This window comes from Sabethes cyaneus, chromosome 3 (assembly GCF_943734655.1).
Source record: "Sabethes cyaneus chromosome 3, idSabCyanKW18_F2, whole genome shotgun sequence".
Taxonomy (NCBI): Eukaryota; Metazoa; Arthropoda; class Insecta; order Diptera; family Culicidae; genus Sabethes; species Sabethes cyaneus.
This window is the reverse complement of record NC_071355.1, coordinates 237,522,778-237,540,432: the sequence shown is the minus strand read 5'-3', so window position 1 is coordinate 237,540,432 and position 17,655 is coordinate 237,522,778. Positions and strand designations below refer to the sequence as shown.

The 17,655-nt window shown below is 43.3% G+C and overlaps 2 protein-coding genes across 2 annotated transcripts; one reads left to right on the top strand and one right to left on the bottom strand.

Annotated features, from left to right (window-relative positions):
• Positions 1–1,039: 1,039 nt before the first annotated feature.
• LOC128740942 (uncharacterized) lies at positions 1,040–2,175 on the top strand. Its single transcript, XM_053836518.1, has 2 exons — positions 1,040–1,473; positions 1,515–2,175. Exons 1-2 carry the CDS (start codon positions 1,040–1,042, stop codon positions 2,173–2,175), a joined length of 1,095 nt encoding a protein of 364 aa, XP_053692493.1.
• Positions 2,176–12,091: 9,916 nt separating this feature from the next.
• On the bottom strand, positions 12,092–17,261 carry LOC128740940 (uncharacterized). The gene is made up of 7 exons (XM_053836517.1): positions 17,201–17,261; positions 15,866–17,085; positions 13,253–15,811; positions 12,931–13,186; positions 12,515–12,867; positions 12,202–12,209; positions 12,092–12,155 (listed from the first exon to the last, which is right to left on the bottom strand). Exons 1-7 carry the CDS (start codon positions 17,259–17,261, stop codon positions 12,092–12,094), a joined length of 4,521 nt encoding a protein of 1,506 aa, XP_053692492.1.
• Between the last annotated feature and the right edge of the window lie 394 nt (positions 17,262–17,655).

Sequence of the window (17,655 nt, the reverse complement as noted above, 5' to 3'; positions counted from 1 at the left end):
GGATCAGGCGGTGCCCGAGAGCCCCGCGCACAGAAAAGCGGGATCGGGAATCGCCAGGAGATAAGGTAAGCTCAAAAAAGCGGAAGGATGAGCTGAACGGCGACCACGAAGAGCAAAATGAAAACAGAGCGGAGGAGCAGTGCGACATGGAGCAGGGTGAGGCTAGCGGCTGGAGAACCATTCCTAAGCAGAAAGAGGAGAGTGAGAACAAGAAAAAAATGAAAGAAGATCGGCAGAAGCAGTTGTAGAGGGACATGCCGGCAGAACGCGAAGAAGCGGAAAAAAAGGCGAAGAATAGGGCGAGACCCCAACCTCGCCGGATCCGGAGCAGAGGCGATGCTCTGATTGTTGGAGTGAAGGGCGAGAAGACGACGTATGCCGATCTCCACAAGAGAATGAGGGACGACCCGAAGCTGAAAGAGTTAGGGGAAAAGGCCGTGAAAACCCGGAGAACCCAGAGCGGCGAGTTGCTCTTCGAGCTCAAGAGAGACCCGGAGGTGAAGAGCGCGGCTTTCAAGGCGCTAGTCGAGACAGCGCTCGGTAGCGAAGCTCAAGTAAAAGCTTTGTCTCAGGAGACGATCGTTGAAGCGAAAAACCTGGACGAGGTCACAACAGAGAGTGAGGTGAAAGCCGTGCTAACAAGAGCGGAATACCTGGGCGACGTTCCAATGTCTATTCGGCTGCGGAAGGCATACGGCAGTACGCAGACGGAGTCGATTCATCTATCTATCGAGGCGGCAAACCGGCTTCTGAAGGTGGACAGAGTCAAAATTGGATGGGCGGTGGTTAGCTTTAGAGCCATCCCACGTGAACCCAAAGAAATGGCGAGATGCTTTAAATGCATGGACTTTGGTTACCAGGCGAGGAATTGTCCGGGACCTGACAGATCGAAGCTGTGCCGGAAATGCGGCAATGAAGGGCACGTTGCGAAGGACTGCAATAAGCAACCGAGGTGTATGTTGTGCAAGGAAGACAACGACCACGTGACGGGAGGCTTTAAATGCCCGGTGTACCAGAAGGCAAAGGCAGCCCTACAATAATGGAGGTGATTCAAATCAACCTCAATCACTGCGACACTGCACAGCAACTGTTGTGGCAGTTGACAACAGAAACGAAGTGCGACGTTGCAATCATAGCGGAGCCGTATCGAATTTCCTCCGATAACGGTAACTGGATAGCAGACAGAGCAGGAATGGCCGCGATATTGGTGACGGGCAGATATCCCATCCAGGAGGTGGTTACAAACCGATATGAGGGTTTCGTGGTCGCCAAAATTAACGGAGTCTTCGTATGCAGCTGCTATGCTCCCCCAAGGTGGACGCTGGAACAGTTTTGCCGCATGCTGGACGAACTAACTGGTGAACTCATTGGACGGAGACCGATCGTCATAGGAGGTGACTTCAACGCCTGGGCAACCGAAGATGTACGAACGCCAGAGGAGCCAGCCTACTTGAAGCACTGGCAACGCTCGAAGTAGAGCTGAGCAACGTTGGAACCACCAGCACTTTCCGCAGAGATGGCCGAGAATCGATCATCGACGTCACCTTCTGCAGCCCGTCGCTGAGAACCGACATTAACTGGAGAGTGTGCGAAGAGTTCACGTACAGTGATCACCAAGCTATACGGTACACTATTGGCCAACGGAACCCCGTGGCAGCACAAACAGGAAGAATTCGAGAGCGGCAGTGGAAAATGGAGGCATTCGACAAAGACCTCTTTGCCGAGGCACTACGACCACACAGCGAAGCCCAGAATGGTGATGCTGACGAGCTGACCGAGGCGCTAACCAGAGCATGCGACACAACCGTGCCAAGGAAGGTGGAGCCTAGAAACCGACGGCGTCCGGTCTACTGGTGGAACGAGTCACTCAATGCATTACGAGCTAACTGCAACAGAGCTAGAAGGTGCTTCCAGAGAGCAAGAAGTACCGAGACTAGAGAGGAAAGAAGAAGTGACCTCCGCGTTGCCAAGGCCGTACTGAAATACGCGATTAAGCAGAGCAAAACAAACGCCTTTAAGGAGCTTTGTAGAGCAGTCGATTCCAACCCCTGGGGCGATGCATACCGAATAGTGATGGCAAGGATCAGGGGCCCAGCAATGCCAGCCGAAGGATGCCCAGATAACCTAAAAATAATAGTTAAAGGACTCTTCCCGGAACACGATCCAACGTCCTAGCCCCCTACCCCTTACCGGGTGCTAGAGGATGAGAACGCTGACGAGAGAAGAGTCTCCAATGACGAACTTGTTTCAATCGCGAAAGACCTGCAGATGAAGAAGGCGCCGGGCCCGGATGGGATCCCCAATGCAGCTCTTAAGGAGGCAATCCATGCATTTCCAGACATGTTCCGCACGGTGATGCAAAACTGCCTAAACGAGGGACACTTTCCAGACAAGTGGAAAATCCAGAAGTTGGTACTGTTGCCAAAACCAGGAAAACCGCCGGGGGATCCAGCATCATATCGACCAATTTGCCTGCTGGACACACTGGGAAAGCTGCTAGAAAGGATTATCCTGAACAGGCTATCCATATATACGGAGGGCGACTACGGACTGACACAAAGGCAGTTTGGGTTCCGGAAGGGAAGGTCCACACTAGATGCGATCCGGACTGTCGTCGAGACAGCACAGGAGGCGTCCAAGCAGAAACGTAGAGGAAACCGCTACTGCGCAGTGGTCACTATCGACGCACAGTGGGACGGCGTCAAAAATAGGCGGACATCAGCTTTTGCGGAGAAACTATTAAGTTTTTCGCATTAGTGTCTTCGCAAAAGTTTCTTGGTTTTTAATTTATTTTTTTGTTAGATAAAAAAAATTTACATTAAGGGGGTGAATCAATAAATAGAAAAATTAACTTTTTTATTTTAGGTCCAAAATAAACAGTGCCTAAGGAAAAGTGGTAGAGGACATTATTTCAAGAGTATTTGGTGAAGGAAGGAAGTTTCTATCCCTTAAGGGAAAAAAGATACTGAGCTACACAATAACAAACCCCCTTAATATCAGTTTTCCTAATTTTACTTGCTTATTTCCGTTTCTACATCGTTTTGATGTTCAGTAAAATTTAATATATAGTAAAAATACATCTTTTTGCTGAAGAGAGCGAGGCTCTAACCTTATGGGATTTTAAGCTGTTACAGTTTTTAGACAATTTTCTAGTCAATTTTAAGGTGATTTATTTCAAAAAGGCGCAAGTATGCGCAGCCAATCTCAGCGACTTTATGTGTTGCAATGTAGTGGCTTTCATTTTATGTATATGTCACGGTGGATCACGGTGGAACATTCGAGCAAACTGCGACTAAAAATATCACGTTTAACGCCTGAAAAATTACATAAAATAACATAATCGATCAATACAAATGGTATAAACCCGTTTAAAATAAAAATAAATTTAATAATAAATGATTTAACAATTCAATGATCTTATATTTCTAAATAACTGTTCATTTCTTCATCGTTAGCTTCGGAGGAGTCAAGAGTACCGTTTCCCGCAAAATCTGGTTCATTATACGGATGGTACAAAATGCCAGCTAGTATGCACCGAATTCTTATCCATGGTGCAGATATGGTGCAGATCCAAGCATCAGTGCTCCCTATCGATGCCTTGTCAGAAGAACCGCAAGAATGCCGGAATAAGGACATCAAAATGTTCCGGGAAAATCGAGCGCGAAAATGTTCAAGGTGCATATTAGTCATCATATATGTTGTGTTTTGTTCCTAATTGCATACGCTTATGTTCACAGAGTATCTACAAATCAAGATATATTTAACCGTTTAATGCTATCATCTGATCCGATAATTTCATCAGTGGGTAAGAACACAAAACGGAAGAAAATGCCATTCAGTGAAGCAGCACTGAAGTTATGAAGAAATGAACAGTTATTTAGAAATATAAGATCATTGAATTGTTAAATCATTTATTATTAAATTTATTTTTATTTTAAATGGGTTTATACCATTTGTATTGATCGATTATGTTATTTTATGTAATTTTTCAGGCGTTAAACGTGATATTTTTAGTCGCAGTTTGCTCGAATGTTCCACCGTGATCCACCGTGACATATACATAAAATGAAAGCCACTACATTGCAACACATAAAGTCGCTGAGATTGGCTGCGCATACTTGCGCCTTTTTGAAATAAATCACCTTAAAATTGACTAGAAAATTGTCTAAAAACTGTAACAGCTTAAAATCCCATAAGGTTAGAGCCTCGCTCTCTTCAGCAAAAAGATGTATTTTTACTATATCTTAAATTTTACTCAACATCAAAACGATGTAGAAACGGAAATAAGCAAGTAAAATTAGAAAAACTGATATTAAGGGGGTTTGTTATTGTGTAGCTCAATATCTTTTTTCCCTTAAGGGATAGAAACTTCCTTCCTTCGCCAAATACTCTTGAAATAATGTCCTCTACCACTTTTCCTTAGGCACTGTTTATTTTGGACCTAAAATAAAAAAGTTAATTTTTCTATTTATTGATTTACCCCCTTAATGTAAATTTTTTTTATCTAACAAAAAAATAAATTAAAAACCAAGAAACTTTTGCGAAGACACTAATGCGAAAAACTTAATAGTTTCTCCGCAAAAGCTGATGTCCGCCTATTTTTGAACCTGTCCCACTGTGCGACGTTAAGAATGCATTCAACAGCGCCAGCTGGGAAGCCATCGCAGCAGCGCTCCATAGAATGAGAGTCCCCGACTATCTGTGTCGCGTTTTGAAGAGCTACTTCACGAATCGGGTGCTACTGTTTTACCTGACTCACTGCGAATATGCGTATTATTGAAATAAAACTTAACCATACGTTTTATTCGTTTATAACGCATGTGCAATTAATATCGATAACAAACGATTTTTTATAAGTTGTGCTTTTGTTATTGCATTTAATTTGTAAAAAGTTGCATGAATAAAAATTTAGTTTCACAATCCAATTATTGCGTACTACTGGCACTTGATATATAACGTTTAAGTACGTTATTTTTAGTGATCAAAATTAACGATATTTTCGATACAAAGGCGATATTTTTCGAAACCTTTCGAACCAACACGATCCCGCGAACACAACGCATATTCGCAGTGAGTCAGGTAACACAGTAGTATACCGGACGAACCTCGGAAAGGAAACGACCGTGATCACGGCGGACGTTCCACAAGGGTCAATACTCGGCCCATCTCTCTGGAACAGTATGTACGACGGCGTGCTAACCCTAGAGCTACCAACGGGAGTGGAAATCGTCGGCTTCGCGGACGACATCGTGATGACGGTTACATGCGAATCACTAGAGGAAGTGGAGGCGTTGGCGGCTGAGTCAATCTGCAGGGTGGAGAGTTGGATGCAGAACGCGAAACTGCAAATAGCGCACCATAAAACGGAGATACTACTGGTGAGTAATCGTAGAGCAGTCCAACACGTGGGGATTACCGTAGGCGAACATACCATAACCTCAAAACGCGAGTTGAAGCACCTGGGCGTGATGATCGACAATCGGTTAAAATTCAACAGTCATGTTGACTACGCATGCGAAAAGGCAGCGAAAGCCATCAGTGCACTGTCTAGGATTATGCCGAATAACTTTGAACCAAGCAGTAGCAAGAGGCGCCTCTTAGCCAGTGTATCATCGTCGATACTGCGGTATAGCGGACCAGCCTGGATTACAGCGCTCCAAACCCAGCGCAACAGAGCGAAGCTGAGAAGTACGGTCCGACTAATGGCCATTCGAGTTGTGAGCGCGTATAGGACTATCTCATCAGAAGCTGTGTGCGTAATCGCTGGGATGATTCCTATCGACATCACCCTGATGGAGGACTACGAGTGCTATAGGCAAAAGGAGGTCAGAGGAATCAGAAAGCTGATGAGAGCAGAATCATTGGCTAAGTGGCAACAGGAGTGGAATACGGCACAGAAAGGTAGATGGACCCACAGGCTCATATCGACACTCTCGGTTTGGGTGAATAGGAAGCACGGGGAGGTAAACTTTTACCTAACGCAATTCCTGTCTGGTCATGGTTGCTTCAGGCAATACCTTTACCGGTTCGGGCACGCCATGTCACCCTTATGCCCGGAATGTGGGAACGTGGAAGAAACAGCAGAGCACGTGGTTTTCGACTGCCCCAGATTTGCAGCATGGAGGGATGATCTGCCTTCCGGTCTTAACGTCGAAAATATGGTGGAGGAAATGTGTCGCAACGAGAGCATCTGGAATGCTGTCAATAGCGCAATCGCATGCATCATGTCTGATCTGCAGCGTAAGTGGAGAGCGGAGCAGCGAGCTAGCATCGTCAGTTAAGTTATTTTGGATGAAAGGTGGCCTAGGGAACAAACCTCTCTGAGCCGCATATGACGCCCCAAAGTAACGCAATTCGGGGCGCGGTAAAACCCTAGACTGGATTCATATGTGTGGGGATGGGATTTATCCCGAAATAGTCCCAATACTCAGATCGGTGCTTGTTGAAATAGGCATAGCAAAGAAACCCTGCGAGGGTGGCTGTGACGGAGTGCGCGTCATGTTGGAGGGCACTTTCTAATCGGTACACGTCTCGTCAGGTCAAGAAATCCCGCGAGGGTGGCTGTGACGGGGTGCACGTTATGACTGTCGGCACCTTCTAATCGGTACACGTCTCGATGGGTACTGCGAGCTAGCTGCGCAAATGACCAGCAACGTTAGCCTGCGTTGGTAACTGCAAAGTGCATGAGCACGGCATCCCCTTGATATGCCTGTAGGAGAATCGCTAGAAAGCGTGATAATTGGAAAAGTGCAAGAGCACAGCCTCCCCCTGATGTAATACTTCATTGTGGTACCGGGGGGATGTAGGCAGAGGGCAAGGATGAGGTTTTGGTGGGTGAGAGTCCCACACAACGTCCGGGTTGGCTCCGGATAAGAACATTAGTTTTCCGAAACCTTGTAAAAAAAAACACACACACACACACACACGCAAAAAATGCTCAGTTTTCGAAACTGAGTCGAATGGTATGGTATGGTAAGACATTCGAGCCGCAGGACCTTTTTTCCATTTCCGGTTTTCCGCGTGATTTCTATACCTTTATTCTACATATTTATAGAGTAGAAAGGCAAAAATGGTTGATTAGTTTCTGAGAAAACGGTTAAGCTTGAAAATCGCGACTGAAGTTTTTGGAGCGTCTTAGTAGAATACGAAACCTAAAAATAAAAAAATAAGAAAACTTATCCAATTTAATTCTACTATGTGTATTTTATTCAATGACAGTGACTCGAACTGTTCGAAAACAGACACTGAGGAAGCCTGCAAGTCGTAGGCGAAATACGTATCTGTCATTGAATAAAATACACATAGTAGAATTAAATTGGATAAGTTTTCTTATTTTTTTATTTTTAGGTTGAAAATCGCGTTTTGTTACGTCGAATGACACTTTCGGTCATCTTCTGCTTAAATGACCGAATTAAACGTTCATCATTCTGTGTTTGATCGAATTTTACCGTTGTTCATTTTGGTGTCCGCTTTGTTCATGATGAAATCCAAAACCGGTAAGACCCTGTCGGTGAACAAGTTGAAACGTTTATGTACAAAAGGATTAACACCCATTCAAATGCTGAATTTTCCTGGGAATTTTGATCCATTGCTGTAATAATCGATCAAAGCAACCAATGTTTTGTTTGTTTACCTACGCATTCTCAGCTAGGCAATTTACAAGCATGAATGCATTGTAGCACTCAAATGGAGCATTATTTACATAGTAACCGGCAGGAATGTGTTTAGGTAATTTAATTTACGTTTTAATACAACTTAACGTTAATACGGGTCGAAATTCTTGCAATAAATTTAACAAGTCTATCATCTATCAATAATGAGAGAATTTATAGGATCACTTTTATGCGGCGCCAGCCGACGGGAATCTGCTGCAGGAATGTTCTGCTCTAGCACGGTCATGTATGCGCGGCGGTCACTCTGCCAAATGGCTCATTAAAATTGATTGATTGGAATTGAACCGGCTTCTATAAATCCCTAAGTGAGGATAGTTTTAGAATTGAGATATTATTTTTATGCTAAAACCCCGACTATTAAACTTCCTTTCAGTAATAGTTACAAACATATTTAGCAGGGCACTGTCATTACCATGGAAACCATTTCTCTTTATCACAAGCACCGGTTCAAATATGTTCGTCTTTAGCAAGGTGGCAGTATAACAGGTGTAGAAGTGTGTATATTATAAATAATGCTAAATATTTGTTTTGATTTAAAACGGGAGCATTTTTTTAATAGATCGGGGATTTCTTGGATTAGAACTATCACATTAGGCGACTCTTTACATTGAAAATTTACGCAGTAAATTGTAGTGACTTTGTACCATCAAACCCAAACATCACGAAATGGAGGTTAAATATTGGAATTCGGTTTTGCATGGCCACCAATCCGCGCGGTGCGTTCTATCTTCTCCGTCACTGCCCACTTTGTGATTTGACGAAGTCAGGAAAAAAAATGTGATGATAATATGGTGGCGCAATCAGTTGATCACTCACCACCGGGCAAGTGACCACTGACCGTGCTGTGCAGCGCAGCATCATAGTGCCAGGAAATGAGCCGCATTTTGGCCTGCTAAAGGCAGCAAGGCTGCATACACAATCTATATGTATGTATAGGAAAACGTGAATGACCACAAGCACGCATTCGCACACACACCCCCAGGGATACGACAGCATTCAGCGATTCGTCGAGTGCGTAGAGTCCCTCGCTCGATTCGCAGAAGCAAAAAAAAACAGACTCACTTCGTGTCGTCCTGCCGGATCCCGCTTGCTTACTTAGTTGCGGCGTATTGCATTACATTACGATTGGGACAAACTTGTTGTCTCCGCGCGAATGCGCATATTCTCGCGCCCGGTAGTCACCTCCACGCAGCCGCCGCCGATTGCTGCGATCGACTTCACGGCGCGCGGTACCACTACACATTTTCCAAAGATATGTAAAAAAGTATAAATTTTATCACATCAACGATCTTGCATATGTGGCAAAGTTGTACGAGAGTCGCCCGTGGGCTGGCTGAAGGATGGATGGTAAAAACTGCTCCCGTGGAGCGTTTCCCAACTGCAGCAGTGGTTATTTCGGTAGGGGAGCACGACGCCCTGCTGACAAAGTTACACATCACATGAATTTGGGATTGACCCGCGATGCCCGACGGTCCCCTATTTAATTGCACTCTGGATGGCACCGAAAGCGCGCACGATGGGAGAGTCCCGGATATAATACAAACTGGAATTTATTGCTTTTCTTCAAATAAACTCTTACCACTGTGCAAATTGACATGATCGGGCTTTCGGAATCAGTGTATAATTTCATACTTTTCTCTGCACTGCTGCTCCTGCGTTCCTTCGACTTTCGCCTTGTGAAGTCTCCCCATCTCCAACCCAACCAGCCATGATACTCTTACAATAAAACTCACGCACCGAAGCGAAGTGTGTATCTCTATTTTCTCTTATCCAAGCGATTGCTCTACAAGACAGCTGCTTTACACCGCCTTTCGACTGACTGGCTTTGCCATTTGATTGACAGTGCCGCCTTCGAGAGGCGATTGTGTGTAATTAGACAGCGAAAATAATAACAATGTCCAATTTCTATGTTCTCCCGGTGTGTTTGATTCCATCGGCGCTGTTCTAAGCTAGAGCTAGGACACATATAATTGATGATTCCCTTTCGAGGTGCATTTTCCTGTACCTTTTTTTTTGTTTGCTACATGCTCCCTAGCAGACACAATACCCACCACTAGGCTACCGCAACGGCAACCGGGCGCGACGGATCAACCGACCGACAGACCGACCGATCGGTCGGTGGTGGCAGGATCAAACAGATCGAGCCGAACCGACGGCAGCCCTCGCCCCGGAGCTCGGTAGGAAGTCACATACCTACTTGTTCCATTCGGTACTGTTTGCTGCCGTCGTCGTTGTCGTCATGCCGCGCTGTTAGCATATTTGTAATGCACCGCCACGCCATTTACCCCCCCGCGCAATGCATCCGATCCGAAGAACTGAGCTTAGCTCAAGGATAGGACCGACGACCGGTAGTGTACACAAAACATAGAAAATATGCTGCTTGTCTAAACAAAACTATAGTATGTGCTTGCTTATTGCCCATGTGTGCTTGCTGCCTCGGAATCGAAAGTAGAACAGGATAGAAGTGATGCGCTCGAACAGTTTAAATCGTGGCACCGGCGGTGGTAATAATGAACAAACTTTCCAGGAAGTCTGAAAGCCATGTACTCTTACGTGTTGTGTGTCTGTATGCACAGTGTAAACACATAAAAGATTAAGCCGCCCTGGATCGGGGTTTCGGCAAAACTGCTACCGAACGGACGGTCGACACTTCACGCTTGCTGTGATTAGGTCAAATTTTCCCGAATTAGGCTGTTTTTTGTGCTTTAAATTTGGCTGCAATTTTTGGAAAATTTGTTACGAAAAGGATAAAAAAACACAATCTGTCGCTATCTGTTATATAATAGAAGCAATTGTGAAGTTAACTTACAAAATTTATATCTTTTTGGACTTAAAGTTTCTAAAGGTACCGATAAAACTTATCATAGAAACACCGATAATATTATTCAGAACTTCGAAACGATCATCAGACGAACAAGTTGTCGGGTTTATAGAATTGTTTTAAAACCGGAACCTTTTTAATTTTTTAGATTTTTAACCACACTAATCATTTTTCTTTCAAAACGGGAATTGTTTTCAAGTGCTTCTTATAAAACATGTATGACTAACGATAAATAAAAGTACAATATGTCCACGCATGTTTATCAATTTGAAAGCAGCGTACGATACAGTCAATCGAGAGCAACGCTATGTCAGCTAATGCACGAACATGGTTTTCCGGACAAACTGACGCGACCGCTCAGAGTTACATCGGATCGAGTAATATGATTCGTGCGCATCTCGGGAATACTCTCGAGTCGTTTCGAGACGCGGCGAGGGATGAGACAAAGTCAAAGTCAACTCCTAGGCTTCGCAGACTGAAAGCGGAGTTTAGGACGGTTGTGCAAACAATAAGTGCTTCGAAGACCAAATACATGAAAGGACGGCATCCGCCGACGGCGACGAACTAGTAGCTCATGTTATTTGGGATCGCTGCTGACTTCGGACCACAAGGAAATCCAAATCGGATTCCACCATTGGTAATTCGACACAAGACCGAAACAGTGCACGAGACAATCAGTATCAGGTATCCGTAAGGGTGGCTCAGGCGGCACGTTCTACTAATTTTCAGTGTAAAATTTTCTCAGTTTTCGGATAAAAACAATAGAGTTGAGCTAGCTAAAAACTACAAGGTATACAGCCCTAAGGGTTGTACGAAAGGGTGACGTAGGACTGTGTCATATAATACTCATTATATTGATAACATGTTTTAATCGATGAAGTATAACTATGTCTGATCATTAAATCAAAGACTAATGTAAACTGCATTTCTGGCATATGCCTATTTGAGTATTTGTGAGTATCATTGTTTGAGTGTTTATTTGTAAAAGAAGAGCGAAATATTCTGATTTTATTCTTCATTGAATCAATGGTGGTTTTGAAAAAAACCGTTTGAAATTGTTTGGTGGCCCTGAAAAGAACTATGTTTGAGCTGATAGCACATCTTAAAAATCAGTACTATAATTACTGTTGCCAATAAATAGATGGATGTCGCTATTCGGTCCTTTAGACTCTAGGATGATGGTTGCCCGCTAATAGAGGAGTGATAGGAAATACCAAATCACTGTAAAGTAGAAATGAATTAGTTTTATCAAAAAATATAAGAAATAAGAAATATAAAAATACAATACTTATTTATTGCTTAAATTTAAGATAAGCAATTTATGAGTTGTTCGGGGACCGATTGTAGGAGTAAACTGTTAAAGAATGCCAGCAAAGGGATGAATCGATAGAAAATCGATTTCAATATAAGCGTCAACTATGTGGAACATAGCATTATGTGACTATGATTAACATTTGATGATTGCTAACAGATTTGATACTTACAAAAGATTAATTTAAAGTATTCAATGCCATCACAAATGGCCCCAAAATCGCGAGTTCAAAATCAGGCACCGTGGCTCGGTTATCAAGAAACAGTAAATCGTGATAAAATAAATTTAGCTGCCAATCGAAAAGGGTTCATCGGGAGCGATTGTTGGCATCTGTAAAGGCGAATGACCACTGTTGAAATATATGACTTAAATAAATAGTAGGATGTGAAACTTACAAAACTTTCTAAGTTTTAGTATTTGTTAACAGAACAAATCAATTCAATCAATCAATTCAATGTAAGTCGATACTGTTAAACCTTACTTACTCTAGGGCTGTGGTAGAAAACGATCGTCTCGGCTTTATCAATTTTAACTTGATAGCAACGTGAGCTGAGGACGATGATACGAAAAGTACGACACGTACCTTTTCGTAGACAATACCGGAATATTCCTCGAAAAAGTAAGATCGATGCATGAACCTCCCAGGGTTGTTGCCTGTCTGGGATCAGTCACGAGATCAAATTTCATCCATTCCGTCATGAAATTTACCAAATCGCTATTCTCCTCTTTAGAGATATCCACATTGAAGTCACCTGTCACTATTGTTGGGGTTTCATAATTCGAGTAAAACAGATGTCGAGTTAAAAACAGTTGTATCAGTTTCAGTGACGTATTCGGTGAGATATAAACGGCGAATAAGATTGTTTTGCTTCCGTCAATAAACAATTCTGCAGCGCAGATATCTCCAAAATTTTCCGCGTCTAGAAGCATAGCGTCATGTACCTCACTCGCTTTTATAATTTCGTGTTGGGATGACATAGTTGCAAATTCACTTTTCACGAAAATGGCAACTCCACCAGCACGTTGGTTTTCTCGTTTAAAATGCGTGATACAGGTATACCCTGCAAAAATAGATAAAATAATGCGTAACAATTATTGAAAGAAATAGAATGAATATAACGAACCTTCCATTGCTAACGATGCGTTATTGTTTGCCCATGTTTCGCTGAACGCAAAGACATCTGCCAGTCTAAGAACGGGATCAGTTGATACATCTTCAGAATGAGCATTGAAGCTCTGAATATTTAGACTAACTAGCACGAAAGAATGGTTGCCGCTGGTTACGAATTCAATCAGTTCATCCCGAATTGTTACCAATCTGTGGTTCTCTAGTCGACTCATCTCTGTACGCAATTCTTTCATTTTGGGAGTATTACTGCCCTTCGCATGGTGAAATTTGAACGAGTTCGTTGAGTTTGTTAGGTACAAACCTTGCAATGAACTTACTCTCGACATCGCAACATATACTAACTGCTGCTCCTGACTTCTGTCGTAGTCGACAACGACTTCTGAGAATGTTCCACCTTGCGATTTATGTATGGTGAGTGCACAAGCACTAACGACGGGGAATTGAGCTCGTTTACATTTAATAGCGCTGCTAAGTTTGATATTGGCGGATCGCTTACTGATAGGTGTCCAGTCTTGTCTGAGTACACCGGGCTTCGAAAACACTATCGGCCTTGACTTGATTCGAAGTTGAGCGCCAACTGTGTCATTCTGAAACTTGAACCACAATCGACAGGCGGATTGCTCTTCAGTTTCTGCGAACTCAATGAACATAAGCTCGCCAATCGCACCATTTACAATGCTGTCTGCTACTTCCACGTTCGTAGTTATCATATACGACATTCCCACAACCAATCGTAACATGTACGGAAGGCATCCGGTTTCAGCGACGCTCATGCGATATAGTTTGGTGCGGGCACTCGTCAGCTGGGTAGCATCTCTATGTCCAGTTATTACATCCTCAGCAGTATGATCTAATCCTTGCCGAAGACTCAATGTTTTCTGATTGAATGCTTCTACATCGGTGTTCCTATGGAATAAGCGAATTGCGTTCGGTACATTTTCCTGGCACCATTCAGCTGTACGGAATCTCCCCTCAATGACTTTAGTCTCGTCATCCGATAATTGTTCGCCGTTTCCGATTTTTGTGAGTATGGATGAGAATTCAGTGTCACTCTGTCGCATAACTTGACGCAGTGGGAAGAATTTCAAAGACTGCCAGAGTGAAGCACCTCCTAAGGAATTGTTCACAGGTTTAAACGGGGCTCTAGCATTTACTGGCGGTAACTGACGAAAATCTCCACATAGTAAAATGTCTTTTCCGCCAAAAGCATCATCATAGTTGCCACTAATATTTTGCAGTCGCGTATGAACAGTGTTCAAAATGTTTGCACCAATCATGCTGATCTCATCGATTATAATTAGCTTAATATTGGCAAATGAATTGCGATACAATTGGAGCATCTCGAAACCTAGCTTTCCATGATGCCGCCGATCCATTGTTATATGGAAAGCGGAATGCACCGTCGTACCACCAATAGCTACCGCTGCCTTTCCGGTAGATGCGCAAGCAACATAGGCGTTGTTTAGAGAGTTATGAGCTTGACTGAAGCGGTTATATGTCTCCATCACAATACGAAGCGTGAAAGTTTTGCCGCACCCGGCCGGCCCGGTGAAAAACAATTGCAGCGGTTTTCTGGTTTCATCGAAACAATGGAGGCTGTCGATAACGTGAAGAATCAGAGCGCGCTGTTCCGGATTTGTCTTCCGCATTAAACTGCAATATTCTTGACTGGTCATTACCGAGGTGCGTTGTTTAATGACCGCCGATAAGGCGTTAGTGGGTAGCAGTACAATATCATCGTCATTTGGTTCCATTGCAATGGTTCTCGTGCACTCAGCACGCTTAACATTAGCATCCGTTTCCTGTACACCTGATTCATCCTCAATACACAACCGCAAATACTCGTCAACGATATGTTCAAGATTGAGCTCACAATCATATTGCTTGCGCTTCGCTAGAATTGCTGCTTCGTTTTGGTCGTAGAGTTGAAGAAACTTGTTATTGTCGAGAACATCGCACATTTCATTCCGAAATGGTATAAACAACACCACCATCTCTCGCTTATACTCAAAGAGCTTTGCCATCTCGTAGCCACACCACTGCAGTATACGGGAAAAACGGCGGATCTTATATGAATTAGTACCATTTCGTTCTTTTGTGTAATTTGCTGCAAAATCGGCTAGACATACATCATCTAGACCGAGCCGCGCTTCATACTTTTGCACGATATTTAATGTCCAGACATCAGTTGAACTGTCGTCGATTCCCTCTTCATCCATTCGTGCATTTCGCTTTCTTGATTTCGTACGCTCATGCGGCCACATCGTTGGTATGAATTGTATCGCTCGACTTGCTTCTGACATCGGTTGACGCAAAAGATACCATGCCGCCTCCTGGGCCGACATCTCCACGGAGTTGAGCATTTTGATGCTCAGTTTCTTCAGAAGTTCAGTATAGTCTTGATCAGGAAATTGTTCTTGTAGTGCGATAAGGTCTCGTTGAAGGCAACTTATTCCTCGATTGGTTTTGTTCACATATTCGACAACATACGCAGCACACGAATATTCATCCAATATAAACTGCAAGTCCATATTCGAGAGCAGATTTTGAGCTATCCACGGATTAAACGAGTTTGTCCAAAGTTCAGACATGGATCGTTTGAGCAAAACAGTGGGACGGCGAATGGTTGCACGGATAACATCGAGGTATTTATCCATTGTACAATTACATTCAAGAAGAAACGATTCCAGTGTGTCGAATGCATTTGTATCTAGTACTTCGCGCATTTTCTTGGCCTTTCTAACCAACTGATCGCGGCGGCTATCATCCGAAGCAATAGGAACGAGTATCCTGGTTTGGTCCATGGGCCAATAAGGAATGTTGAACCGACAGCGGTTTTCATTCTTCTTATAGCAAGTGAATGTATGTTTATGAACCTAGAATAAACAAATTGAATATGCCGAAGTACAACACATGGACAGTAGATTTACCTGATAACCATAGGTATCCGGTAAATCCTCGGCCTTGACGGAACAGAGTTCATCAATCAACCGCACGGTATCGGTCATATTCTCTCCGACTGCTTCACGTGGGTCATTTTTCAACCATAGCAAGATATGCGCGTGTGGACTACCCCGATGTTGGAATTCGATCCGCTTGAAATAATCAACTACTTGATATTTTCCAAATATGTTGTACTTTGGCGACGTTAACAGAATCATAATCGTGTCCACAAGCTTATTGAAGTATGCGCAGCACGTAACCGGATCATTGTTGACCAATGTTGCTCTCTGTAAGGCAGTCAATTCCTGCATTGGATTTGTTAACTCGGTGTTATTTTCTCTTTCGGATAACCGGTATAGAGTTTTGAGCAGGTGAGGCCACTTTGTTTCGTTCGCACTAAGTGTTAGGAACATCGTAGGCTTACCAAGTTGGCGCATCATGGCAAAAAGATCCCTTTTCCTTTGCTGCCAGTACTGGACTGAGTTCGGAATGGTTTTCAGGAACGATAGATTCCGGTTAATGCATTGCTCCATAAATTCCCTATTCTGAAGATCGCCGCGAGTAACATTCGCGGTGCCCATACACTTAAAGGTGCATTGCAATCCTTCCGAAACTCGTAAACGAAGAACTTTCATCGCCATGTATAATACGTGCTGTGGCTTTGCTCCTCGTCTATCACAACGACGAGTTTCGCTGGAAGCAATCATAAAGTACGTCACGCGTACGCCTGGTCTAAATTCACGCGGACAGCCGAAATAAATGGCAGGATATGACAGCTCTTCGCCATGCTCATCATAGATTATAGACAAGGGGATCTTGTTTTGAGCGGGGGCGATTTCTAGGCATTTGTCTTCATTCCATAAAAGCGTTTCTTGTTGACCCAGTAGCAACTCTGTTTCATTATCGAAATCAATGGTTTCCAATGCAATCCGATCATCCGGAGCACTGTTATCTAGATCTTCTATTCTATTACCGTCCATAACGATACCGTATCTGCGGTACAATGGCGTTTTAACTAAATACGTAAGCCAAGCTTTAACTACCGATTTCTTAACGAATCCGGACAGGTAGGAAGACTTGTGTATCACATGTTTTTTGATGAATACATTAAACGCTTGATCGTCGTCAAGTTGACGAGGAAGGGAGCGCAACATCTCACCTACATCTACGGGGCAATTGATTACTTGACCAACAATCGAGTAACTACCTGTGATTAAAGATTGTGTAGACGAATAATAATGAAACTATTAAAGCATTGCAGCTTACCTGCAGCAAAGCGCAAACGACGTATTTGCATGAAAGGTAAGCGAGGTGACACTAACCTTTCTGCAATAGGATCGAGCGGCGGTAAACCCGTCGGTACTTGCGGATAGGCAAACCCATTAGTTTTAGATAATGTTGGAATTTTTCGTTGTTTCAGATTGCTGCGACAAGTTTGGCATACTTGAAATCCATTAACTGATTCAAACGATCCACTCTCTTGCAATACTGTTGCAAAATCTTGTGTTATAGGTTTCAAATCGTTAACAAACCATAATCTGTCACAGACACTGCATACAGCACCGAACTCATTTTGTATGAAACGTTTAGCAAATTCCTGGTCAGCACGTTCAAAATTCGATGTAGAAACTTGTCGAATTCATCAAACGCCATCAAGTAAATGAATAATTAGAATACATGTCAAATCAAAATATTGATACGAAGTAGACTGTGACGATTGAATATACAGGAATATGTCAAAGTCAGCGCATTTAATAATACTATTACTAGTTTGTTA